Source organism: Dendropsophus ebraccatus, chromosome 1, assembly GCF_027789765.1.
Source record: "Dendropsophus ebraccatus isolate aDenEbr1 chromosome 1, aDenEbr1.pat, whole genome shotgun sequence".
In the NCBI taxonomy this organism is placed as follows: Eukaryota; Metazoa; Chordata; class Amphibia; order Anura; family Hylidae; genus Dendropsophus; species Dendropsophus ebraccatus.
The window spans coordinates 183,713,757-183,741,476 of NC_091454.1; the positions used below are offsets into that span (position 1 = coordinate 183,713,757).

Below are 27,720 nucleotides of genomic sequence, written 5' to 3' on the forward strand. Positions count from 1 at the left end.
TTTGTATCGTCTGCATTGTGTGTCACTGATGTGGAGCTGGGTGTGAATGACTTCAGCTTGTGAGGCTGACGCTACTCATTATTCATTTGCAGAAAGTAAAGAGTGATACGGCGGCAGTGGACAGCTCCATCCAGTCCTTTATCACAGAGCGGGGAGACCTGGACTTTGCTGAGATGTTGTGGTGTAAAATGAGGAAAAGTACGTGATATACATTTATATAAAAATATATAAATATTATAAATAATATATATGTATATATAAATATTTTCTCGGTTTAGCTATACGTTTAGTTAGAAAATACCTTGTACATACTGTTTTTATGGAAATAAATAAAAAAAGCCTGGTCTTAATCTAACTCATAGTGGATGTAATCTCAGAATCTTGATAGGAATCTTAAAGGGAAAATAATTGTGTGTTTACACTCACAGATATCTGACAGATATTTAAAGCAAAAGCCAGAAACAGACTATAAACAGAGAACAGGTCATAAAGGGAAGATTGGAATTTCTTTGGCTTCAATAGTCTGTCAGATAAATCTGTCTGTGTAAACACACTATAAGGGCTTATTCTCACGTCCCATGTTCCGTGGATCCTGTGTATGGGTAAGCCCTTTAGTGGACTCTTTCCCCACAAGGCATTATGTATCAGTATAATGCTGGGAGCTGGGAAAGTGTTTGAGTCTTTGTGGCACTGTAATGACACAGCCACGAACATTCAAACACTTTTCCTGCTTCATGCATCATATTGATACATAATGCCGGGCAGGCAAAGCGTCCACTACAGGGCTTTCCTATCTGTAGGATCTGTGGCATACAGGACATGGGATTTAGCCCTAAGGGCCCTATTACACGGAGCGATAATCTGTAGAATTGGGCTGATTCAGCAGATCGGTGCTTCGTGTAATAAAGACAGCAATCAGCCAAAGAAATGATCATTGGCTGAGCGTTGTCGTTTAAACCTGCTTAGAAATCATCGGCCACTGTCCATGCATCGCTAGGTGTAATGGCGAATGAATGTAAATGTGTAAAGAAAATAATAAACTTTATACTCACCTGCCCACGCTCCCCGGTGTTCTTCTAGCTTCTACCCGCTGCTCTCTGAAGTGACTGGCCGTGGCACTTTGCCATCTTGGCCATTGATTGGCTGAGCATCCTACATATTTATATGTGTGTGTGTTTGTATATGTATATATATATGCCCTTGTTCCACGATTATCAAGCCATGTAATATCTAGCAGATTGGCGCTTGCTTACTCTAGTCATGGGGCCGGGGAATATGGTTCTAACAGCAGGTTAGAAGAATCTAACCTGCTGTTATGTTCCCATAGGGCCAAGGATGATGAGAATGAAGAAAGTTTGTTTTTCCTTCAACCTTGGTGCCATTTTCCTGCAATGTTCTGTTTTAATAAAACACTAGTTAGGCGGTTCGGTGCACTGGGAATAGGACTACTACCTTTGGTACACTTGTTTGCCCAAAATTTCCCTCTTCTTTAGCATCTCCTGCTGGATGGGAACGTAACAGGTTAGATTATTCTAACCTGCTGTTAGTTTCCCTCTAAGGTGCTCTAACCAAAAGGTCCATTTTCCATTTATTTTGGTCACTCATCAGCTGAGTTTGCATCATATCTATGTGAATGTAGGTTTACAGTGGGTTCTACCATGTTAAAACATTTTCGTAGACTGACTGTAGCCGTGGACCCATGGCTAAGGATGGCCTGAGGAAAGTGCATCTGTAGGTACAGTAGTTCGCAATGCACTGACCTATTTATTTTTTATTTTATTTTTTTATTTACTTTAACTCAAATTTTACAAATGAACAGGATTATGAAAATAAGTCAGGCAGGCCCAAAATGTTTGGGCATGTTAGATACAATAACACTGACCTATTCTATACAAAATAGTCATCTGGCACGGATCACAGCCCCATTACAGTATGGCGTGTGTGAAGAGGGCTATTTAAAAAGAGTTGACAAGCTGTGTGAGTAAGCAGTGTACAGAGGTTGTATAAGATCAAATTTTCAGCTACTGGAACAGCAAGAAACTATACAATTATTACTTTTACAATACAATTATTAATTGGTGTAGAAAAATAATTAGTTGATCCTGGTCTAATGCCATTTTTTTCTGTTGTCTCTGACACATACAGGTGTATCTTCTTACCAAGATGTTGTAAACTGCTTCACACTCATCTTACAGTCACTGAGATATGGTGACGTGCACCCCTGGGTAAGATGCTTTAAACTGTATCTCCAAAGACATACTAGTGTGACACAACTCCACAACTCTGATTGCTTCCTGTAATTGTAAGCAGTGGATCCTGTAATTCCTGTGAGCTTTGAGGTGCAGCCTCCATGGTTCTTTTTATCTCATCCAACAGATGCTAGATTGGATTGAGATCTGAGAAGTTTGGAGGCCAATTTACCAACCTGATACTTTGAGCCCTATTACATATATCAGCAATAATCTGCTGAATCAGACCAATTTGACAGATTATCGATCTGTGTAAGGGTCCATTTACACAGAAAGATTATATGCCAAAGATTTGAAGCCAAAGCCAGAAGCAGACTATAAAGAGAGATCAGGTCATAAAGGAAAGCCTGAGATTTCTCCTCTTTTCAAATCCATTCCGGGCTTTGGCTTCAAATCTTTGGCAGATCATCTGTCAGATAATCTTTCTGTGTAAATGGACCCTAAGATAGACAGCGATCAGCCAATCACAACAATAATTTAGTTCTGACTAAAAATCATTGGCCGCCGACTTCGCATTGCCATGTTTAATAGCCATGTGCGGCCAACGGCTGATGAATGTATCATACATACCTCTCCACGCTCCCCAGTGCTTCTGCTTGCTCCCTGATATCATCTTGGCTTCTGCCCACTGTCAGCAGACACGATTGGAACTTAAGAGCCGGTTTGAAGTGACTGGGTAAGATGGGATCGCTGCAGCCAGTGATTGGCTGAGCGGCCTGTCACTTCAAAGACTTAATTATTTTACACTTTTAAATCAAGCACTGCACAGACATTGAGATATATATATATATATATATATATATATATATATATATATATATATATATATATATATATATGTGTATGTATGTGTGTGTGTGTATATATATATATATATATATATATATATATATATAATAATTTTTGTTTGCATCTACAAAGACTGATAAATAAATGTAAGATGGCAATAATCACTTTGTCCCTGAAGGTTACTATAATGTTTTAGCATATGAGAGTAGGCCTCTTCCTGTTGTCACTGAATAATTGTCGGCTTATTCTAGATCCATCGGGGGAGCAGCAGCACACTGAGCAAGCTAATTCAGCAATCCTACCACGGAAACATGCAGAGTGTCTCCCTTTCAGGCCTCACTCCCATCCGCATGCTGCTGGAGATTGGTCTGGACAAGATGAAAAAAGATTATATTAACTGCTTTATAGGTTCGCAGCTACTGAGATCTCCTACTGAGACATTATTCACACATATTACAGCAGTCATGTTGAAAATTAATAGAAACTGTTTTGCATATTTTTTTTAGCCTTTCGTTTCACGGCTGTAATCACTGTAAGTTATGTTCCCTCTGTGTGATGAGAGAAATTGGAGCCAGCGTGATTTATTTTATGTATTACTGGAAGTTATCTGAACTTAGATCTGCCACTTAAAATCACATTTGGCTCTCACTCACACTTGCAGTAAGATTACAGACACTATTTTAGATGATAATGGTGATGAGAATTATTATTGAGCCAACATTTTCTTCTGCCTTTTTAGATTGGAATTTTTATTGACTTAAAGGAGAACTCCGGCCACAAGTAAAAATCCAGTGCAGGCAGGAGGGGGAGGGAAGTAAATAAAGAAGCTATCCTTTGTCCCTCTGCGGCTACAGCGCTGCATCACCACTCTTGAACCCTTACTGGCCTCCTCTTGCTCCCACTCCTGCGACATCATGTCCCGGGCTCAGGAATGCTGTCTCAGCCAGTCAGTGACTGAGGTGGGACACTGCTGCAGTCACTGACTGTCTGAGCAGGTAATTTCCCACAGGCCGGGTCTTAGCAGGTAGCCGGGAGAAGCAGCTGTTAGAAAGCTAGTGACATGGGACTGCAGGGGGGGGGGGGGCGAGTAAGTAAAGCTTCTTTATTATGTTCCTCACACCTCCTGCCTGCACTGGATTTTTAGTTGCTGCCTGAGTTCTCCATTGCTAAGAGACTTATCTGACCCATGTTGCCTCTAGTGAATGGCACGGAACTACTAAACACTACTAAAAACAGTGCGACCAGTCCTCAGTTAGTTAGTTCTGTTGCTTTTGTGGGGAAAAAAAAATAAAAATCCAGGGCCACAAGTGCCCACCCTCCTCTGCTGCCCCTCTGCTCTGTTACTAGCGTTTGGGCATGCTGGTGTATGTGAGCAAAGCAGGTCTCTATGGCTGCTGGCAAAGATGAAGCTATGAGCAAAGAGGATTATGTCTGTGGGATTCCATCTAACCTGCCGCAGACCAGGCTGTCATGGGGGCCAGGTGGCAGAGCAGGGTGGGTACTTATTATGTCAGACACACCTCTCTGACATTGTCCATAGATTATAAATGGTGTTTTTTTTTTTTTGCAAAAGTGACTGAAAAAAAAGAAAGGATAAAAAGGTACTGATGCACTCCCTGTTTAATACCAAAACTGAGAACTGGTAGCACTGTTATTAGTAATTCTGTGCTGTCAGTTTCTCTTTAAGTGCAAAGACATTATATATATGTATATATATAATTTTTTTTCCAATCTTTTTATTTTTGTTTTCTGGAATTTTCGGGCCCAAAAAAAGTATGGTTTTCAAATTGCTGAATAACATTTACTGAAAAAAATCTAAAAATGTTTAAAAAAAAACTAAACAGATGTTTGCAGGATAAAAATGGGGTCCAAGAAATTGAGTGGTGACCTACATATAATGAATCTTTTCCTGCAAAACTATATAACAGCTCAGCTCCACTTACTCTGTAACATGATGCTGGTGGAGCTGCAGCGCGTCCGCTTCCCACTTGGTGTCATGTGATATCAGTCGGGCTCCATAGACTTACTTAGGCAATCAGTCGGAGCCCAACTGATCACGAGACACAAAGCTGGGAGAGGATTGCTCTTAGTGCGATCTTCTCCCGACTCGTTCTCACATTCAGTATGGGTCTGAACACTCAGACCTGGACCAATCAAAACTTTTAACATGTCTTCATGACATGTCAAATGTTTTTCACAGTGACACTTTAAGGCTTTCCGTCAATATTTTTTCAACCAAAACCAGGAGTGGGATGAAAACACAGAATCCATGCAAGTCTTTCTGTTATAAATTTTCTTTGTCAATTCCACTTCTGATTTTGGCTACAAGTACTGACCAGAATACTATGTGTGAACATAGCCTAAAGGCAGAACTTAGTGTCACTGTCACTTTTGATCGGTCCGGGTCTGAACGTTCAGACCTGTACAAATCGGGAGATAGAGCCGGGAGAGGACTTGCAGCACCGTGTCCTCTCCCGGCTCTGTGCCACGTGATCAGACGGACTTGTAATGGAGCTCTATAGAGCCCAACTGATCAGTCTGATTGATCACGTGGCACAGAGCTGTGGGAGGACGCGCTGCAGCGTGTCTTCTCCTAGCTCTATCTTCTGATTGGCACGGGTTTGAACACTTAGACCTGGACCTTTTGACATGTCTATGACAGTGACACTTTAATCTTAAGAGTCTAACAGACTACTTGTCTCAACAGGTCGAGAACTTGCAACATTTAATTACCTGGTAAGTTTAGTAGATGACATCACTTTATATCCGTTTTATCTTGCAGGTTGGTATCTGTTTCATTGGTTTCGTGAATTATGATGATTTTGACAATTTATGGTGGTTGCACCACTTTGTCATTACTTGTGTATATATAATCTGAATGACTGCATTGATTTTTACACTAAAGCGGGGTTGGGTGAAAGCATCCAGTTAGATCACTGCTTTAATATACTATGGTGCTGGAGCTGCGTTCTGAGTTTATTTACTTAGTTTATGGGACCTTTTGTAATGGTATATGTTCCTTCACAGGATTACTTCATCAGCACCACAGTGGATCTACAAGAGCAGGTGCACCGTGTCCGGAAGCTGCATCACATGCTGGAAGTGGTTATAAACTGCAACGCCTTCCTGCATCTGGAGCACGAGAACCTCTTTCCACTTACACAGTGAGTCATTACAGGAAAAATACTCCAGTCCCTATCCTCACCATCTAACAATGCTGTGATTTATACATACTAAGCTACTAAAATACAACATGCTCACCTTATGCCAAAAATAGGAGGGAAGTTCATCTTGGTATAGGTGAGGTACAGTACCTTGTAAACCTGGCTTATATGCATTGTTTTTCTGCCTTATTAACATATCATTCGTATTATTAATCTTTATGTGTATATATAGCGCTAAACTATTTTGCAACACTTAATTATTCTCTTTCTGGTTAGGTCTTGTTTGAAGTACTACAAAGAGAACCCATGGAATGAGCAACATGTGTTCCAGCTTCCAATCCGACCAAGTGTCATCAGCAACTTCTACCAGAAGTAAGCTCCGATGTCTGATTTACCTGAAGAATGTCATGCTGTAATGTTATACATATTATTGGTGCTGTCTCAGTAAGGAATGTTCATGGCTCCACATAAGAGCAGCTTCTGCTCGGGTGAACTCTGCTCACCCATGCATTGCTTTACCAGTGGCAATTGCCACTAAAATTGGTTGCAGATTGCTAGGATATGTCACCAATGTCCAGTTCAGCAGTGCTAGAAATAGAGTTGCAAGGGAGTGACATTGGTTTGATATAGAGTTCTACCAATAATATTTATGTTGAATAAAACTCCTTAAAGTAGTTTTTTTTACAATATTGTTCAAAAGGATTGTTCATGGTTTTTATTCACAGAAATTGCTTCACTCTTGCCCATGGTTTGTGTCTGACATTGTAGTAGTTCTGCCCTATTCACAGTTGATAGGGGAGCAGTAGAAGGAGACTGACTGAAGCTACATCACATATGAAATTCTATAGTGTGAGTGAGGGTAAAGAAGTTTTGTCACGGATCTTTCACTTGTTGCACCAAACTATTACTCGGAGCTAGTGCACTGATAAGAGACTGCAAACAAGCCATGCATGTCGCATCAACCCAAATGGGAGTACATAAGGCATACATTGGAGCCTGTACTGTATTGTTTAATAGCCCATGATGCATTACATATGCAGTAAGTATCTACTTTTTTTTTTTCATTACAGTTCTCACCCACAGACTTGGAGAGTGGAGATCCTCAGTGGACATGGGCAGAAGGAAGTCAAAACTATGTGGCAGCTAAGTGCCAGACCTCCTGTAGACCATGTGTCCTTTGATGTCCCAGGTATGGAATCTAACTTAAGTTATAACTAGAGATGAGCGAACTTCGAGCATGCTCGAGTCGATCCAAACCTGAACTTTCGGTATTTGATTAGCGGTGGCTGCTGAACTTGGATAAATCCCTAAGGCTATGTGGAAAACATGGATATAGTCATTGGCTGTATCCATATTTTCCAGACAACCTTAGAGCTTTATCCAAGTTCAGCAGCCCCAGCTAATCAAATACCAAACGTTCGGGTTCGGATCGACCCAAACCCGGTTCGCTCATCTCTAGTTATAACCTATATTTGTCCATATACTGTACACAGTGGCTATTGTATTGAATAGGTGAAGACTCTTTCTGCTTACTGTAGCTACATATAAGGTATGTATACCCTTGACCAGATGTTAACAAGTTTAAGAAATGTTAATACAGTGGTGCCTTGGATTACGAGCATAATTCGTTCCGGGACCGTGCTTGTAATCCAAATCCACTCTTAGACCAAAGAAAATTTTCCCATAAGAAATCATTGAAATGTAGACAATTGGTTCCATAACCCCAAAAATCATTTTATAATCATTATAGCATCAGTGTGTATAGCTGAGTGTGAGTGCAAGCACATTATAGCCGCAGTGTGTATAGCTGAGTGTGAGTGCAAGCACATTATAGCAGCAGTGTGTATAGCTGAGTGTGAGTGCAGGAACATTATAGCAGGAATGGAGAGGATGGGAAACACAAGGACTGACAGAGACTGCAGGGAGTATGAAGGAATGAGCAGGGCAGATGTGGACACAGTATAGCAGCACTCTCTGTCCGGGGAGAGAGGGGTTACAGCTATAAAGAGATTACCCCCACAGTCCTGTCCCCTGATGCAACCCCAGCCTGAAGTGGATCTGCTATAAATTGGAAGGTGAGAGAGACTTCCTGGGTCAGAGTACTGTGCTGCAGACCCCGCTATGCAGACCATGCCCCTCCCCCACTCACGCTCCCACCAAATACCAGGAGCTCTTAATCCAAAGCAATGCTCTTAAACAAAGTCACAATTTTGAAAAACTGAGCTCTTCTTGCAAAACGCTCTTAAACCAAGTTACTCTTAAACCAAGGTACCACTGTACTTTAAGTGTGTACATTTGTTAATATGGGCAGGAAAACTTGTCAGTTCTAGTCTATGAATAGGGTGAGTGTCTGGGTATCTTTTGCACCTGTATATTCTTTACAAAGCTGATGGACTTCACCATGTTTTCTGTTGCAATTGACATTGTTTTATTTATGTATTTATTTCCCCCACTAGATGTCCAGATTGACATGACAATAAGTGGAGAAAGCGAAGAGATTCAATATTACCAAGCACAGATCAGCTGCAGTCAAGTGCACTTCTTGTGAAACTGAACAGCCAGGTAATATAATACAGATTCCATTGCTGTATCGGATGTCTTACCTTTAGGCAGGGTTCACACTACGTATATTTCAGTCAGTATTGTGGTCCTCATATTGCAACCAAAACCAGGAGTGGATTAAAAACACAGAAAGGATCTGTTCACACAATGGTGAAATTGAGTGGATGGCCGCCATATAATGGCAAATATTTGCTGTAATTTTAGAACAACGGCTGTTATATTGAAATAATGGCCGTTATTTACTGTTATATGGCGGCCATCCACTCAATTACAACATTATGTGAACAGATCCTTTCTGTGTTTTTAATCCACTCCTGGTTTTGGTTGCAATATGAGGACCACAATACTGACTGAAATATACGTAATGTGAACTCAGCCTTAACCTCTTAAGGACATATGACGTACCGGTACGTCATATGTCCGCACTTGCACTTTGAAGTGCCGCGATCCCGGGTGCCGCGAGTAGCCCGGGACCGCTGCTATTAGCGGGCACGGTCTGATCGCCGTGCCCGCTAATTAGCTAATCGGAGGCAGCTGTCAAAGTTGACAGCTGCCTCCGATTACCGGAGGCAACGTTTCCCTGGTGTCTAGTGGGGGAGATCGCTCCTCCGGGACCTTGTCCCGGAGGAGCGATCTCCGTTACTGATGCCGGCCGGGGACGCGTCCAAGATGGCGCCGTCCTCGGCTCGGCACTCGTTCGTTTTCGGCTGCAGCAGCCGAAAGCAAACGAGTGCCGATCTCATGGATCTCTGCAGCATATCTATGCTGCAGAGATCTCAATGAGAGATCACAGTGTATATACTACAAGTCCCCTAGGGGGGGCTTCTAGTATATGTGTAAAAAAAAAAAATAAAGTGTTGTTAATAGTAAAAAGCCCCCTCCCCTAATAAAAGTCTGAATCACCCCCCTTTTCCCAGGTTTTAAATAAAAGTAAACAAATAAATAAATAAATAAACATGTTTGGTATCGCCGCGTGCGTAATCGCCCGAACTATTAATTAATCACATTCCTGATCTCGTACGGTAAACGGCGTCAGCGCAAAAAAATCCCAAAGTGCAAAATTGCGCATTTTTGGTCGCATCAAATCCAGAAAAAATGTAATAAAAAGCGATCAAAAAGACGTATATGGGCAATCAAGGTACCGATAGAAAGATCACATCATGGCGCAAAAAATTACACCTCGCACAGCCCCATAGACCATAGGATAAAAGCGCTATAAGCCTGGGAATGGAGCGATTTTAAGGAACGTATATTGGTTAACAACGGTTTGAATTTTTTACAGGCCATCAGATACAATATAAGTTATACATGTTACATATCGTTTTAATCGTAACAACTTGAGGAACATGCATAACAAGTCAGTTTTACCCCAGGGCGAATGGCGTAAAAACACATTTCCCCCAAATAAAAGAAATGCGTTTTTTTTTTCAATTTCACCACACTTTTAATTTTTTTCTGGTTTCGCAGTGTACTTTATGCAAAAATTCAGCCTGTAATTGCAAAGTACAATTAGTGACGCAAAAAATAAGGGGTCATGTGGGTTTCTAGGTGGAAAAATGCAAGTGCTATGACCTTTTAAACACAAGGAGGAAAAACCGAAAACGTAAAAACGAAAATGGGCCATGTCCTTAAAGGGTTAAAGTGTAACTGTCATGGTTTTTTTTTTATTGCAGAAATCAGTAGTATAAGCGATTTTAAGAAACTCTGTAATAGGTTTCATCAGCCAAAAAAGCCTCCTTCTGTACTCAAGAAGCAATCTCCCAGCCTCCCCCCCTGACTTCTTATCTGTGCATTATCAGGCAAACGAGTCTTCATTACAGAGAAGCCAGTGAAGACGGGCTCTGCTCTCTCCATTGTAAGCCTATGAAGGGGGGAGGGGCTGAGGGAGACTCTCTGGGCACCTAAAACGCTAAATTCAGGTGTCAGAAAGGTCAGTGCTTATCTATGAACTTACTGAGAGAAGATTGCAGGGTGTTGTGCTGTGCAGGACTGCTCTGTGCTCAGTCACTCCTAACAGCCCCTCCACTCTCCATAGCCACATAATGGAGACAGAAATCCTGCTTCATTTGATGTGAGGGGGGAGGCTGGGAGATTGCTTCTTCAGTACAGAAGGAAACTCTTTTAGTACATAAAACCTATTACAGAGTTTCTTAAAATCGCTTGTACTGTTGATATTTAAAGGGGTTGTCCGGCGCTAAAAAATTATTCACAGAATAACACACATTACAAAGTTATACAACTTTGTAATGTATGTTATGTCTGTGAATGGCCCCCTTCCCCGTGTCCCACCACCCCCACCCGTGTACCCGGAAGTGTGGTGCGCTATACATACCTGTCACGTGCCGACCACTGTCTCCGATCCTCAGCAGTGACGTCTTCTTCGGGCGGCCGGCGGATCTTCCCGAGTGCCGCCCGCCCTCTGCAGCGTCATCCGAAGCTCAGCCGCGATTGGCTGAGCATAACTGTGCTCAGCCAATCGCAGCTGAGCAGCTGATGACGTGACCGCGTCATCACGGGTGGGGGTGGTGGGACACGGGGAAGGGGGCCATTCACAGACATAACATACATTACAAAGTTGTATAACTTTGTAATGTGTGTTATTCTGTGAATAATTTTTTAGCGCCGGACAACCCCTTTAATGTTTTCAGAAAAATGACCCTGAAATGACAGTTACGCTTTAAAGGGAAACTAGTAGCAGATTAGAAGCATCTAACCTGCTGATACATCCCTATAGGGCACAAGGCGCTGAGGATGAAGGTAAGTCTCTTGCCTTCGTCCTTAATGCAGTTTTTGGGATATTACCAGTTTATTTAATATGCTAATAAGGTTTTTACTGGCAGGGCTACCACCCTTAAAGGGGTTATCCAGCGCTACAAAAATATGGCCACTTTATTCCAGAGACAACACCACTTTTGTCTCCAGTTTGGGTGGGATTTTTCAACTTAGTTCCATAGAAGTGAATGGAGCTTAATTACAAACCACACCTGAACAGGAGACAAGAGTGGCCATGGTTTTGTAACGCACCGATCCTTCCCTGCCCACCAGGGCGCATAGGTGCTCTACTAATATGCAGAAAACGGCACAGAGGATGAAGGTAAGAAACTTGCTCTCATCCTCATTGCCCTGTTCGCTTATAAGGACATATCAGCAGGTTAGATGTTCTACACTAGATAATTGTTGGCTGAACTTTTAGTGCAATCATCTACCGTATTTTTCGCTTTATAGGACGCGCCTTTTGATAAGATGCACCCCTGATTTTAGGGGGGGAAAATTGATATAAAAATATTTTGCTTATTGTCACAGTTTGGAGATAGCAGCAGTGTGATTGGTGCCAATCCCCCCATATAGTGCCCCACATAGTAGCCAATGCCCTCATATAGTGCCCCACATAGTAGCCAGTGCCTCCATATAGTAGCCAATGCCCCCATATAGTAGCCAATGCCCCCATATAGTAGCCAATGCCCCCATATAGTAGCCAATGCCCCCATATAGTAGCCAGTGCCCCCATATAGTAGCCAATGCCCCCATACAGTGCCCCCATACAGTGCCCAATGCCCCCATACAGTGCCCCCATATAGTAGCCAATGCCCCCATACAGTGCCCCCATATAGTAGCCAATGCCCCCATACAGTGCCCCCATATAGTAGCCAATGCCCCCATATAGTAGCCAATGCCCCCATACAGTGCCACCATATAGTAGCCAATGCCCCCATATAGTAGCCAGTGCCCCCATATAGTAGCAATTGCCCCCATACAGTGCCCCCATATACTAGCCAATGCCCCCATACAGTGCCCCCATATAGTAGCCAATGCCCCTATACAGTGCCCCCATATAGTAGCCAATGCCCCCCATGGTAGCCAATGCCCCCATATAGTAGCCAATGCCCCCATACAATGCCCCCCATAGTAGCCAATCCCCCCTGCGACCAGAAAAACAACAAACAGGCTACTCACCCATCCGCCTGCCCCAGCAGCTCCTCTCCCGACACTCCGGTCTCCCGTCATCCTCCGGCACAGGCAGCCGGGGACAGAGAGACTGCAGCTGCAGAACACTTCCGGGACACAGGCAGCTTTTCTGTACCCCGCTGCCTGTGCCCGGAGGATGACGGGAGACCGGAGTGTCGGGAGAGGAGCTGCTGGGGCCGGCGGATGGGTGAGTAGCCTGTTTGGAGAGAGGTGGGTTTGGGAGAGGTGAGTAGGACAGCGATCCCCTCCGCCCGCCAAGCCGGCCCCCTCCATCGCCGCTTAGCCGATTAGGAGCCCAGGAAAGTGCTGCTCATTGCACTTTCCCGGGCTTCTGATCGGCTCAGCTGAGCGGGGATAGAGGGGGCGGGCTGGGCGGGTGGAGGGGATGGCTCAGGGCCGCTCACTATGCATATGCATAGTGAGCGGCAATACAGGGGGCGGGCGGGTCGGCTTCCATGCGGTGCTCGGCACTGCTTGGGAGCCGTCTTCGCTTTATAGGACGCACTTAGTTTTTCCTCCCACTTTGGGAGGAAAAAAAGTGCGTCTTAAAAAGCGAAAAATACGGTAACTATCTGATGTATATGGGGGTGTTTATGACTTTGTCCTAAAGGCATATTTTAGGGACAGAAGTATCGGGCTTGTTGGACTCCAACACATCTGATCTTCCTTTCCTACAGACAATAAGCTGCCGTCAGAGGAGTCTAGCAAGGGGATATTCCCTGATTCCGAACAGCTAACTATGTTAGGAATAACAGCAGATAATTCTATCAGAAAAAAAAAAAAAACAGGAATGTCCTTTGCCAGCTGTGATCTTTACAGTTGAATTGGCTGCTGTAGTTGTTGTTTGTAACTTAAGGACCTTTTACATATGCAGATTATTGGCTGAACGAGCCTTAAAAGGAATGCTCGTTTCCTAAAATCAGCCTATTTTAAAGGGTTAACAATCGGCCAACAAGTGAGAAAATGCTGGTTTGTTTGCTGATTGCATCTTTCGTGCAGTCATTAAAATCATTGTTGGTGGCGGCACATTGCCCTGTGTAAACAAGGGTAACATTAATGATCATTCATGCAGCCCAGCCTGTAATGGATTGAGCTGTGTAAAGGCTCACTAAACATGCAGCCTTCTGAAGGTATTGTGTATTGTCCTGTGTGGGTGCTGTACTGGTCAGATACTGTTGTCTGGTTGTGATATAGCAATAGGATGAGCGCCTAAATAAAAATCTGTACCACAGTTTCCTTAGAATTATTTTTTTTTAATCTCTAAAGCTGTAAGAAATTACATGCTCCTTGTCCTTTCACTTTAATTTTATTAAAACAACTTTTGTATGGACTCCACAAGAGCATTGTCCATATAGTCCTTATCCAAAGACGACGACAACAACATTGTGAAGATGATTCCAATGAATTGCACACAACACGTCCAGTACTGTTACCCTCTGCCATCCAGCATTTCCCGCACACCTTTTTGGCACTGGTGTGGTTTTTTTTCAATAGCCAAATATGCAGTTGAGGTTTTTATATAACGCCTATGAAATGCAGCCTTGTTTTACTTGTCATGAACTCATGGGTACATCATATCTCAGCTTATAAGCCATATTGGTATAAAAATCACTACCTATCAAGTGTGTGTACTCAGAATCCTCCCCTGAACACCATGGAGGAGGCACATTTATCACAGCATGCTCTTTCTTTACTAGAGAACCAGAAGACAAGGTCTTAAAGTGAAAGTCCATGCCCTGGGCGGAGCTGACAGCAATTGTCAGATGGTGATTTTATCCGCGTACCACTTTGTCCTAGCTCTTTCCCCGCAGGAGGATCATGAGGAGCACAGCACTGATGAGAATGCACAGCGTACAGACTGTGGGCACCACGATCTCTGTCACCATCTCCATGTGGCTGGTCAGTGGGTCTAGGAAGAGGAAAAAACACCATATAAATATAGCTGTGTAAATTATTGGATGGTCAAGGCTTTGTAAACTTTCTTGTTTTATCATCAACTGGTTTCATCCTAAATATTAAAAGTCCCCACACTCTTTATACTTTTTTTTTTTCAGCTGTACCGTCAGGTCCGGCCATCAGTATAAAGTGTATGGGGGTCTCCTAAAACTATACCGACACATGATGCCGATTGAGATAGGGGGTCAGGTGTAATGGAATTTCACTGCCTGACCCCTTTGTTCTTGGAGAGATAATCTGCCACCCTTCCCATACAGAACACAGGAACATTCAGCCATTGCAAACGTTCATTTGTGTGGTTTGGGCAGGAATGTTAACAGTCATACCTTTTGTTGTTAAGGGTGTATGGCCATCTTTAGTACCAGGTCTTTACCCTCAGTGATATTAACATAGGGCATTTAGGACACCGTGTTAAAGTTGACCATAGACATGTCATAACTGCTGACAATCCAATGGCAAATTTCCCCAATTAACATGCAGCTGTATGGTAATTTTATGTGCCGTTTATTTAACAGGAAAACTGCAGAAAAATAATATTTCTAATAATATTTAACAGTTTGTTTTCCTCTAAAAGCAGGTGTGTGGTTGGGGTCCAACAGCCCTCACTGACTTATCTCTATGGGCAGGGTTACAGTTTGTACATGCTTCATCCATGCTTATGCCATCACCAGTACTTTTTAATGAAAAAAAAATGCATGCATATAATCAGAATTTTCAGTAAGGGTGGGTTCACACTACGGAACCTGAGCAGAGAATTTCCGACGGATTCTGTAGCTCGTACCCGTTCACGGCCGTGCGCCTTTCCGCTGGCTCCATAGACACCGTTCCATCGGCGTCCCGATTCCCGTATCCGCTGAAAGAATTGACTTGTCAATTCGTTGGGCAGAATCCACCCGTGCATAGAATGGTGTCTATGGCACGGGCTAAAAGGCACGCAGCTTTGAATGGATACGAGCTACGGAATCTGTCGGAAGTTCTCCACTCGGGTTCCGTAGTGTGAACCCTACCCTTAGGCCACATACACCATATTGGTTTCTGAAATCGCAGCTTACCATAGATTAGCCGCAGTAAATTTGCAGCCGCATTCCTCTGTTCCTCTGATTTTTCAAGAAGAAAACAGACAAAAGTGGAGTAAGCATGAAAATCTGATGACATTGAAATCCTGCACGATCCCAAATTGTTACAGATCCACGACCCACAGCCATATACAGTCCATTGTTGGTGCAGTCACATCCTTGGAGCATGTCTGTATTTGGGGTACTGCTGAATCCTCAGTGCACATCACAGATTGGAGGGTGCTCGGGCATTGAAGCAACTACTGCTGCAATGGACATTGCTGGAAACCTAATACATGTCCAGTACTCCAGCATTCACCCTAACAATGTTCTGGTACTGGTGCCAGTTATCGTATTGCTAGAGCCCTAATGTAGTGCCAGAGGTATTTCTTCCATTATTTTTCAAGGGGTATGGAGTACATCTCCAAACCGTGCATAGCAGGAACGATGCAAGAGAACGAGCACTCCACCAAGGAATATTTATCTAACACTAACCATTTTATCTATTCATTTTCATAACTTCTTATAAACATAAGAGAGACAAATATAACAGTTGTAGTCCCATTTTATTCCTTTCTGCCACAGTGTCTTCAGATCCTTATATTTTATACTAAACACTGGAGCAGGCCTTATCAAGGTGTAGCAGGATAACCTTTAACAAGCTTTCTATGGTAATTGCCTCAGTGTTTGGTAAGAAATAAACTGATGACACATGGTCTATACCAGGGATGGGGAACCTTGGCTCTCCAGCTGTTGCAAAACTACAATTCCCATCATGCCTGGACAGCCAAAGCTTTAGTCTACACGGTCTATAGATCTACCCATGTGAAAGTAGACGAATTCTGACTTAGAAATTGAGGTCTAGTCGACACTCCAGTTTCCAAGTGTTCTTACATACTGGGATGAAAATGAATAGATGAGGGCATTGATCCATGTGGACACAGTAAGTCATAGTTCAGAGGTTAGGACTTCTTTTTTAGAAAAGTTGTATTGTTTTACATGTAACCATATACTGTATGTACAAGACTGTCCTATAAATTCTCTGTCTAAAGTTGTTTCCCTTTTCTGTGTTCATATATTCCTGACTATTTTAAAGAAGCTGAATTTATCTATTTTGAAATATTAATAAAGAGTAAAAGAAAGTCTGATGGATGTGATTGCAAAATGCACAAACTCATACACATTGATCATATATTGGCAAGAGGATGAATTTTTGTGTTTTGATCTTTAAAGGGTTGATGGAAATCTGCTGACAATCATTTTTATATAGGAGTCTTCTAACAGGGATAAAATAGGGGCACACTGATAACCTTTGTTCTGGTAAAAGATAAGCCAGGGCCAAAGTAAGCTTAGGACCATTTTACACAGGCCGATAGCCAAGGAACGCCTATTTATCTGTTGTTCGCCCTGTGAAAAAGGCCCAGCAATCAACCAATGAAGGAGCAAGTGCTAATTCATTGGCTGATTTTATCTTTTATCAATCAAAAAGTGACCATTTGTCAAGCTTGGCTCCCATTGCTATTCTTCATACTGTGGATTAGTGGCAAAGCAAACCTACAGACATACACAGCTTATATCTGTTTACCTGCAGCTAGGAGCTGGTTGGTAGTAGAACACCTCTCAGTAGATATACGGTGCCAGCTTTCCACCTGCCAAAAAAAGTGTTAGTAATTCTTTTTTTTGTATTTCATCTATGTTCTTGGAACAGGCCTGACCAATTCTGTACTGTCTCATGTTTTGCCTTTATAATGTAAGAAATATTTTTCTATATTTCAATAGCAGTGACTAGCAATAGCAGCACTTACTAAGGTTGAATATTGGACAGCACTTTAATAAAGTCAGTGTTCCCCAGCCTGTGGTTTTCAAGGATGTATTAATACCTAAATTGGTTGAGAGTGTATAATAGTGTGATAATGCCTCCAGAACATTCCTCAGACCAAAACGCAGCCACCACCATCTTGTGTTCTTCCAGGAATGGTTGTAGGGTGTTTGTTCTCTGATGTTTCTTGCCTAACGCCCCAATGTCCATCCATTCAGTTTAAGCAGAAAACTTGCCTCTGCAATCCTCTGCCAATCAATTTTGATATTGCAGAGAAAATTGATGGTATTTCTGCAGTGACCATCATTGGCAGGGAGCTGCTCCACTAGTGTGTTCCTTCCACCTTTTGCACCTTCACGTCAAATTCACAGCCGTAAACGAGCAGTTCACAAACTGCACAGTTACATAAATACTACCACCCCTGTCCCAAAAGCCAATATACAACCCTTTTACCCATGACAACAGTGATGAATAGGCAGGCAGCCTATCAGAGATCTTATATACCCACCAAGCCAACTCATGATAAGTGACTTCCCTGATGAGCTACACACTGCCAATGTTAAAAATAGGGAAGGGTCATAATGTCACTTAACTGTGTAAATCACATTTCTAGCAAGTTGTAACAATGTAAATATGTTTTGCTGAAATTTGGGTTATGTCATGGCTCCTATACAGCTCCCACAGTGGTTGTCATCTAGTTTCACACTGTCCTCATCTATTAATGGTGAGTGAGGGGTATGTGTATACTTTTGGAGTAGTGGAGAAAACTCTTACCTCTCTGACATTAGGAAATCCATTGGCTTTGATAATCTTTTTGTAGAACTGTACAGATGCCTTTGGATAACGTGGTTTGTGTTTGCTCTTGAATTCAACATAGTACAGGCCAAACCTCTCTGAGAAGCCTTCATCCCACTCAAATTTATCCATTAATGACCAAGCTGTGTACCCCTTGATTTGAACCCCATCCTTTATGGCTGACACAAAAACAAAAAAAACTTTTAAGTCATTAAAACTAAGATAGTTACACAGTGAGAGAGATTATCAAGTGTTAAATTCTTAGGCCCAATTCACACATCTGTAGTGCTGTCCATAGCTGCAGACCTGCAACTATAGACAGGACTACGGATATGCATCTGTAACTGTCTGCATTTGCATGGACCTTTTTAATTAAGAATAGGTTATCTGTGTCTCAACTACAGGCTGCACAATGGCTTGCGGGGAGCTCCAACTTCCAAGGTATTATTGTTCTAGCTGCTAGGGTTAGGAACTTAGGGGCCTATTCCACAGAGCGATAATCGGCCCGATTCAGCAGATTATCGCTCCATAGAATAGAGACAACGATCAGCTGATGATCGTGTAATCGGCTGATTGTTTAGGTGCAAACCTAAAATCATTGGGCACCAACGGCGCACCGCTATGTGGAATAGAGGTGCGCGACCGACAATTTCACAAACAGCATACATTACCTAACCATGTTGCAGGGCTTCTTCTGCACTACCTCTCTCCCGATCCCGCACGCAGCAGCTTCAGAGCAGCCTGTCTGAGCTGACAGACCGCTTAGCCAATCACTGGCAAGGACAGCCGCGGCCAGTGATTGGCTTAGCGGTCTGTCAGCTCAGACAGGCCGCTCCGAAGCTGCTGCTGCTGCGTGCGGGACCGGGAGAGAAGGAGCGCAGGAGAAGACCTGCAACATGCTAGGTAATGTATGCTGTTTAAACAAGGGCTGCAAGGACATCGGTAACTATGTCCTTGCAGCCCTCCCTAAACGATTATCGGGCCGTGGAATAGGCCCAGTTTACATTATTGATCGGGCCCCCATCGGCCCGTGGAATAGGACCCTTAGGGTTGATGATCGGCCCTATCCGGCAGATTATCGCTCTGTAATAAACACAACGATCATTGGCTTATTTTTGATATAGGTTTGGACCAATAATTGGGCACAGACTGTGCATCGCTACATGCAATAGCGGTGCGCGGCTGGCACCTGACGATATGCAATGTGCATACATTACCTGTCCATGCTGCAGGGCTCCTCTTGCGGTCTTCTTCTCCCCGGGTCCCGCACGCTCCAACTTCAGAGCAGCCTGTCTCAGCTGACAGGCCGCTCAGCCAATCACAGGCCTGGACCGCCTCTGAAGCTGGAGCGCGCGGGACCCAGGGAGAAGCAGAGCACAGGAGTAATGTATACTATTTAAGCAAGGGCTGCAAGGACGTCGGTAACAATGTCCACGCAGCCATTGTTAAACGATTATCGGGCCGTGTAATAGGCCCAGTAAACAAGCGCCAAACAAGCAGATCGGCGCTCCTTTACCGTTATCAGGCCCCATCGGCCCATGTAATACTACCCTTAGTAAGCCCCTTTTTAAGTTTAGAGATGGGGCCAGGTAGCATCGACAATAAAAGGGTGACAGGGTCATTAGTTATGTAGTCCCTGTGATTTTCTGGATTATGGATACCACCTTTTTCCAGTACCCTTGCAAGCGGTTACATCGCCACCAGACATGGCACATAGTACCTCTTGCCACTCTACATCTCCAGCAGGTATTAGGCACTGCAGGATGAAATGTATGAAGCAGTCAGGACTGTACCATGGAGACATAACCTTATAGGTAATCTCCTAGGCCCTGCTGGAGTTGGAGGATTTATGGGGAAAAATAAACACATTTTTTCCAATTCCTCTCCTGAGAGAGTGCGTCTCCCATCCAACCTGAAAAGTTGTGTGTTCTCTCAGAAATGTTAAAGAGGATGTACCACCAGATACACCCTCTTTAAGCTGAACCCACGTATCGAACGGCATCGTCATGGGGAAGCCCGTGCACGGCACCGTTCCATGCACCGGAAACAGCCGGCCCGCCCCCAATGGCAGGGAATTCCCTCCCCTGTATGACAAGCCTCCATTCATTCTAACGGAGCCGCGCCATACAAGGGAGGGAATTCCCTCCCACTGGGGACGGCCCAGCCTACCTCCAGTGCTTGAGCACCGGCCAGTTCCGGTGCATAGAACGGCGCCGTGCACGGGAACGGGGCCGCGGTGGTACATCCTCTTTAAACAAATTATCTGAGGGGGGTTTAGTCTGAACGCAGAGTGCTTCAAATGGGAACAGCTTTCTGTGCAGTTTAAGGTTTTACGCCTCAGATTGATGTGTTTTAGTTGTAGATATTGCGATTGGAGTCTGAGCGTTCTATCTGGCTCAGGCACTAAGGTCTTGTAAGCGGTTAAGGATGATACCTCTCTGACCTGTCTATAGAGGTTGACCCTTGGAGATATTGAGAAAGGTGGTGTCTGACTAGCCGGCGGGGAAACATATATTATTTGTAACAGGGGTGAGAGGGCCATCAGCCTTATATAAGGTGTGCCTAGAATATTAGCAAAACTGTGCGTGATATCAAAGGCAGGGATGTTAGTTGGGTCCCCGACCACAAGGTAGGTTTGATCCACAAAAAGGGTGACACTCATGGAGGAGTTGATCTTATAGTGGTGCAGGACATTTTGATTACTGTCCCCCAAAATTTCTTCATATTAAAATTCTAATGCTAAAATTAGGCAAAATAAAAAAAAAACACAATTCTACAATTACCATACATGTCTGTCTCACCTTTCAACATCTCATTGGTGTAACCTTTCAAGTACTGTATTCTCCATTCATCACACAGCTGGGCACAATGCATCTTCTCTGACACCCCATTCTCTGTTACCAACACCATTGGGTTTCCATATAGGGTCTAGGAGGACAATAGAGCAGTAAATGCAGTGTATCATATAGAATACTGAACATATAGAAGTAAAAAAATGCCCATATTGCCAGTAATATCACATTTACGGTGCTGCCTGTGGCCAATACACAGCACAAGACCTGGCCTTAGGACTTAAAGGGGTATTCCAGGGAAAATCAATAATTTAGCAATGGAAAGGGTTAACCAAGGTTAACCCTTTCCTAATATACTTACCTGTCCGTTTTTGGCCCCCCAAGGAGATCTCCGGTCCGGTCATGTGAGCCTCCAGCCTGCCACTCCCGGATCCTCTGTCCTTCCGGTTCGGTGACGTCACCACCCGGCCGGCGTCTGCTGTCTTTCTTATTAGCAGCAGAGCACTGAACCCTGACTGGCTTGGTAGCGTGCAGCCAATCAGGGTTCAGTGCTCTGCGTCTCCTGCTGTAAGTTGTCAGGGTTTGGGGGGGGGCTCAGTGTCGGTGTCAGAACTACATTAGGGCAGTGTGAGGGGACCCTGCCGCATTACTTCCCCTCCCGGGACTCAGGGTCAGTATCGCTGACACCCGGGGGGGGGGGGGAAGTCCTGTAAAGTAATGCTGATCGGCTGCTGCTGATCCCCCCGGCCCCCCTCCCTGTGTCCCCGTCAGATCTCTCACCCCCAGAGCGCGCTGCCACACTGGCCCGATCTCTGCACCTCTGATCTCCGGCATCAAGCAGCCGGCGGTACACAGCTGACAGGCGCTGTGTACGGAGCAAGGAAGAGATCTCTCCTGCCTCAGTCACACAGCGCCTGTCAGCTGAGTACAGGTGCAGAGATCAGTGCCGAGATCGGGGCCAGCGCGCTCCGTGGGTGGGGGTGAGAGATCTCTGACAGGGACACAGCGAGGGGGGAGTCCTGCAAAGTAATGTGTATCGGCTGCTGATCCCCCCCCCCCCTCCTCCCTGTGTCCCTGTCAGAGATCTCTCACCCCCACCCCCGGAGCGCGCTGGCCCCGATCTCGGCACTGATCTCTGCACCTGTACTCAGCTGACAGGCGCTGTGTGACTGAGGCAGGAGAGATCTCTTCCTTGCTCCGTACACAGCGCCTGTCAGCTGTGTACCGCCGACTGCTTGATGCCGGAGATCAGAGGTGCAGAGATAAGGGCCAGTGTGGCAGCGCGCTCTGGGGGTGAGAGATCTGACGGGGACACAGGGAGGGGGGCCAGGGGGATCAGCAGCAGCCGATCAGCATTACTTTACAGGACTTCCCCCCCGGGTGTCAGCGATACTGACCCTGAGTCCCGGGAGGGGAAGTAATGCGGCAGGGACCCCTCACACTGCCCTAATGTAGTTCTGACACCGACACTGAGCCCCCCCCAAACCCTGACAACTTACAGCAGGAGACGCAGAGCACTGAACCCTGATTGGCTGCACGCTACCAAGCCAGTCAGGGTTCAGTGCTCTGCTGCTAATAAGAAAGACAGCAGACGCCGGCTGGGTGGTGACGTCACCGAACCGGAAGGACAGAGGATCCGGGAGTGGCAGGCTGGAGGCTCACGTGACCGGACCGGAGATCTCCTTGGGGGGCCAAAAACGGACAGGTAAGTATATTAGGAAAGGGTTAACCTTGGTTAACCCTTTCCATTGCTAAATTATTGATTTTCCCTGGAATACCCCTTTAAGCAACAGTACAACTGTGTCCCTTGGGCAAGTTTGCTGGCATATGGAATCCTCACATGTAGCACCCTTAGGGATCAAAGTATAATAAAATCTTTATATTACCTTTACAAAATTTAGCAGTTTCCGGAAGCCCCATGGGACCGAGTACAGCCACTTTGACTCTGGCTCAGGCCACTTGGGGTCCACTAGCTCTGTCAGGTCTCGATCTGTGAAGTAACTTGGCCCTTGTGTGGATGGGAAGTTTCTGCTTGTGATATATCTGGTGGTAAAGTGACCTACCCCAAGAAAGTCACTTGTACCTTTAATAAAAGCCATCTCCCGAGAGGTAAAGATAGGGAGCCTTGATTTCTCCAAACCCTGCTGTACACTTTTCTGACCTGTGAGTAGAAGACATGAAAGTGGGAACATAAAATGCATTGTAACTGAAACAACAGAGCATAAGTTAATTTTACTGTTTGGAGTTACTACATAGGTAGAAAGAAGAAACCTATATATTACCTAGGGAGACACAAAGGGGGCCTAAACTATATAGGAGCATATAATGGCTAGAGCCAGATGGAGAGGAAAGAAGTTATCAACCCACCTGTGAATGGCTTAGAGAAGACACCTACTGAAAGTCACTGGATTCAACTGCACTGTAATCAGTGGGGATTTGCTTAGGTCATGGGGAGCCCAGGCACATTTTTTCAACATTTGCCCCCTGCAGTCTGTAACCCCCTCCCCCCCCCCCCCCTGCACTTACCTATATATTCCTTCATGATCTGTGGGTAGTCTCCATTGAAAAGAGGATTTGCAAACCATCCAAAATTAAATTGCATAAATCTTTCTGCAGCCTCAATGTCCTTCTGACTGGAGATATCCACTGGTTCGCCCCACTCTGTGGTCAGCGAAATCCCGATCATTCCTGAAGAAGAGGGATTGTAGACAAATTCTGTAATACAACTAATGAATACTGATTTTATTAAAAAAGAATGCCGAGGAAAAAATAGAAATCCAGTGTGGGCAGGGGATGGTGTTAACATAAAAAAAAAAATCTATTCTTACATGTCCCGTGCCCTTACAGCCGCAGAGCACCTCCACTTGTCAGCCTCTGGTCTCCAGTTTTTCACAGCTTCCTGTGTCATCATGACCCGGCAGGTACTCTACTTAGCCAGTCAGTGAGTGTAGAGGTATAGTGACTGGATAAGTGGGCATTCCTGAGCTGGCTCGTGATGTTGCAGGGGTGGGAGCTACAGGAGGCAGGCAAGGGTCCCTGAGAGGTGACACTGCACTGAGGGGCCCAGGGGTGGGAAAGTATAGCTTCTTTATTATGTTACCACCTTCCCTTCATATCTCTATACCCCAGGACCTCAATGACCTGAGGGCCACCCTTCAAGAAGAGTTGGATGACATGCGCCAGACAATAAGTCGACATGATGAGTCTCTTTTTTTCAACATGCACAAGACTAAAATGCTGCCTTCAGGAGACTGGACCAGGATTTCTGGTAAGTTCAGCTTCGTTTTACAGCATGATAAAAAACAAATAAAAAATAATAAATGTATATTGCAAACTTTCTTTATTTCACATAAACTGCTGATTTAGATTTTGAAAGTTATCACAACAGGTACACTTTAATTGCCCCATGATATAATATCACTGGAGCATGAACTTTTTATGTTTTCCATAAATTTTTCTTGTAAGCCAACTATCCTTAAAGGGGTATTCAGCTGAAACATAACTTTTCATATGTTGCTGCCAATGGTGAGTCTAATAATTCCTTCCAGACTTGTTATTAGATATTCTGTCTCCTTCCCCCAGTTCTGGGCTGCTGCTTTCTGCTGAAGACACAAAAATAAGTGTGTGAGCCTTTCTCTCCGTCTCCCCCTCCATTCTGAGATGGCTAGTAAACAAGTCCCTATCTGCAACTTTGTAGCAATTTTGTAATGCCAGGAGGATTAATCGCAGTGAGTTCATTAGCAACTTGACCTCAGATTAACCCTCCCAAAGAATCCAAGCATTTGCAGATACAGCCTGCCAGGGACTTTTTTACATCAGCCATCTCTGAAGGGAGGGAGGAGGAGGATTAGATGGAGAGAAGGGCTCACACACAGATTTTTGTTCAGCAGAAAGCAGCAGCTCAAAAATGGGGGGAGGAAACTGAATAGATAATAACAAGTATGGAATAAATTGTTAGTATCACCATGGGCAGCAACATATAAAAAATTATGTTGGAGTGGAACACCCCTTTAACTCTTTGCAAATAGTATCAATAACTGTGAACAATCGACCTGGTTATTAGTATTGTGCAGATAGTACATACCTTTCTGCCTGCTTCGCCAATGTTTGTTATAACTGTGCCATACTCTGGCATGTGCCTGCAATATGTAAAGATATGGTTAGAAAAGTACAACAACATATTTCACATATATTTTTTTTCATAATTTTTCTTATATTATACACTAGTCATTCTTATGGCCTGGATGTTATCAGGGACTTGCATAGAGAATGCCTTTCTTTTTATGTTGTTTGCTGCTGCATTTATACTCTGATCAGTCTTAAAATTAAAACTACTTGCAAAATTTTGTGTAGGCTCTTGTGTAGACAGCTCTCACCCTTCGAGGTAGGAACTCCACAAGATCTCTGAAAGTGCTTAATGGTACCAAGATGTTTGCAGCAGATTCTTTAAGTCAAAGTAACACATAAATACCAGGACCCAACGTTTCCCAGTAGACCGCTGGCCAGAGGTTTAAGGTTATCTTTATGGGAAAAGATTTACTATAACTTGTAATTTATTGATTGAAATCTCTAATATTTCCATGCTGAAGAGTCCAGTCCATTCAGTGACACCGCCCACTGGACTCCTTATCACAGGATGACCAGGGATTTCATTTAACAGGTTACAAGTTATACTGAATCTGTCTTGGTAACAGATTCCCTTTAATATCCATTCTTTACGTGTGGGGTATGTGTTTCTTAGTAATATGTGTGTAGGTAATAAACTTTGTTTGTTGCCTGGACTGTATGTAAGGAAGTACCTGGAGTCCTTAGGGTGTTAAACAGCAGTTATGACTCAATGAGTGTTCCCTCTTTATTAATCTTTCCCCTTGCTGTAAGCACGCCCCCTGTCTGATGATTGACAGCATTTCCTGCTGTGACATCAGCACAAACACATCTAAAATCTAGCAGGTAGGGCCATCAATCATGTAGGAGGCGTGCTTGCAGAAGGGGGAGAGAAACTATACAGTGATATGTTTAAACAAGCACAACTCATGTATTTTCTTGTATTCTTCTCTTTCTGGGTAATGCAGTAATATACATGGACAATCACTAACCTTAATAAGGTGATGGGCAGCTGTATATACTCCAGTCCCCTTTAGCTTCAAGCCTGGTGCATGTTCTCCTGTTTCATATCCTTCAACAGCGATTGACTAAAAGATAAAGCAACACCTTCTATGAAATCATGACTTGATAATGATAATATTGCATGATAGATATCTAATAGAACTATATTATAGCACAGTGGCTCATAATATACTGTACACTTTGGCAAAGTATGTCAACAAGAGCATACTGTTGTCACTTTTAGGTTCTAGCAATATTACTCACCCAGGGATTGTTGAACGTGATCCAATATTTCACTCGGTCTCCATATTTATCGAAGCACAAGTTAGCAAAATCATTAAAGTAAGTGATCATGGTGATGTTCTGCCAGCCGCCAAACTTCTCCTGTAGGGTCTAGCAGATCACATACAAGATATCAGACAGCACAACCTTGAAGATGTATTTAGCGCAATAAAACTAGGGTATATATGTGATCTAGAGCAGGCACATTAAACTCAGGCCTTCCAGCTGTTGCAAAACTACAATTCTCATCATGCCTGGACAGTCAAAACTTTAGCTGTCCAGGCATGATGGGAATTGTAGTTTTGCAAAAGCTGGAGGGCCAAAGTTTGACACCCTGATCTAGGGTAAGGTGGGCACAGCGGTGCAGTACAAACCTACCTGTGGCAAGTCCCAGTGATATAAGGTGACTATTGGAGTGACGTTATTCTGAAGAAGAACATTGATTAAATCACTGTAATATTTTATTCCCATCTCATTAACACCTTCAGCTGTGGAAAAAAATGAAATCACATAATATGCACCAATCAATATGCTGCAGCCATCGGGTGACAATGAAAACCACTTGGCGAAACCGCATGCGGTTCACAGCTTTAAAGTGTCACTGTTGTTATAACTTTCTCAATCTAAATCGACAGATGATATAGAGCAAGTTTGCAATTTACATCCATTATTTTTTTATTTTTTTAAGTTATGGAAAACACGGCACTTCCTGTTTTCTGACTCTTTTTTTTTTTTTTCTTCTCAAAAACAAGAAACAGTCAGAAAACAGGAAGTCCTGTGTATCCCAGGCCATCTGAGAGCTCACAGAGAGAAGGAAGTCATGTGACTGATGAACACATTGAGCCGTGACTGGCCGGAATTCCTGTGTTTAGTCTTTTTGTTTTTTTTTACAACCAGCACAAGTCAGAAAATTTGCCTTTAAGAGACTGGACCTGGATTTCTGGTAAGTTCAGCATTGTTTTACAGCATTATAACTACAAAAATAAAAATAAATAAATAATGAATGTATATTACAAACTTATTACTGATTTAGATTTTGAGAGCTATAAGGCCTTGCCTGTCTCCCCCATGTCTTCTGCACTTTCCACACAATCATAGCAATTCATAGCAAACCTCATGCGACTGCAAAGAGTGAACGCAGCCTTATGGTTACTAGGCTAACTCTGGTATGATTTATTATTACAA

At 43.7% G+C, this 27,720-nt stretch overlaps 2 protein-coding genes across 2 annotated transcripts in view; one reads left to right on the forward strand and one right to left on the reverse strand.

Annotated features, from left to right (window-relative positions):
• ZWILCH (zwilch kinetochore protein) overlaps positions 1–15,579 on the forward strand; it is a 27,929-nt gene extending 12,350 nt beyond the window's left edge. The window contains exons 11-19 of the mRNA XM_069985923.1: positions 93–198; positions 2,146–2,225; positions 3,290–3,446; positions 5,746–5,774; positions 6,066–6,202; positions 6,479–6,574; positions 7,273–7,391; positions 8,659–8,764; positions 14,428–15,579. Coding sequence (XP_069842024.1) covers positions 93–198; positions 2,146–2,225; positions 3,290–3,446; positions 5,746–5,774; positions 6,066–6,202; positions 6,479–6,574; positions 7,273–7,391; positions 8,659–8,750 — 816 coding nt within the window. The 3' untranslated portion in view covers positions 8,751–8,764; positions 14,428–15,579. The remainder of the gene's footprint in view (positions 1–92; positions 199–2,145; positions 2,226–3,289; positions 3,447–5,745; positions 5,775–6,065; positions 6,203–6,478; positions 6,575–7,272; positions 7,392–8,658; positions 8,765–14,427) is intronic.
• On the reverse strand, positions 14,109–26,985 carry LCTL (lactase like). The gene is made up of 10 exons (XM_069985940.1): positions 26,914–26,985; positions 26,518–26,646; positions 26,244–26,339; positions 25,232–25,286; positions 23,674–23,835; positions 23,034–23,308; positions 21,157–21,283; positions 18,335–18,534; positions 17,327–17,390; positions 14,109–14,639 (listed from the first exon to the last, which is right to left on the reverse strand). The coding sequence occupies exons 2-10, from the start codon at positions 26,605–26,607 to the stop codon at positions 14,524–14,526; spliced, it is 1,185 nt and encodes a 394-aa protein (XP_069842041.1). The 5' UTR covers positions 26,608–26,646; positions 26,914–26,985; the 3' UTR covers positions 14,109–14,523.
• Positions 26,986–27,720: the final 735 nt, after the last annotated feature.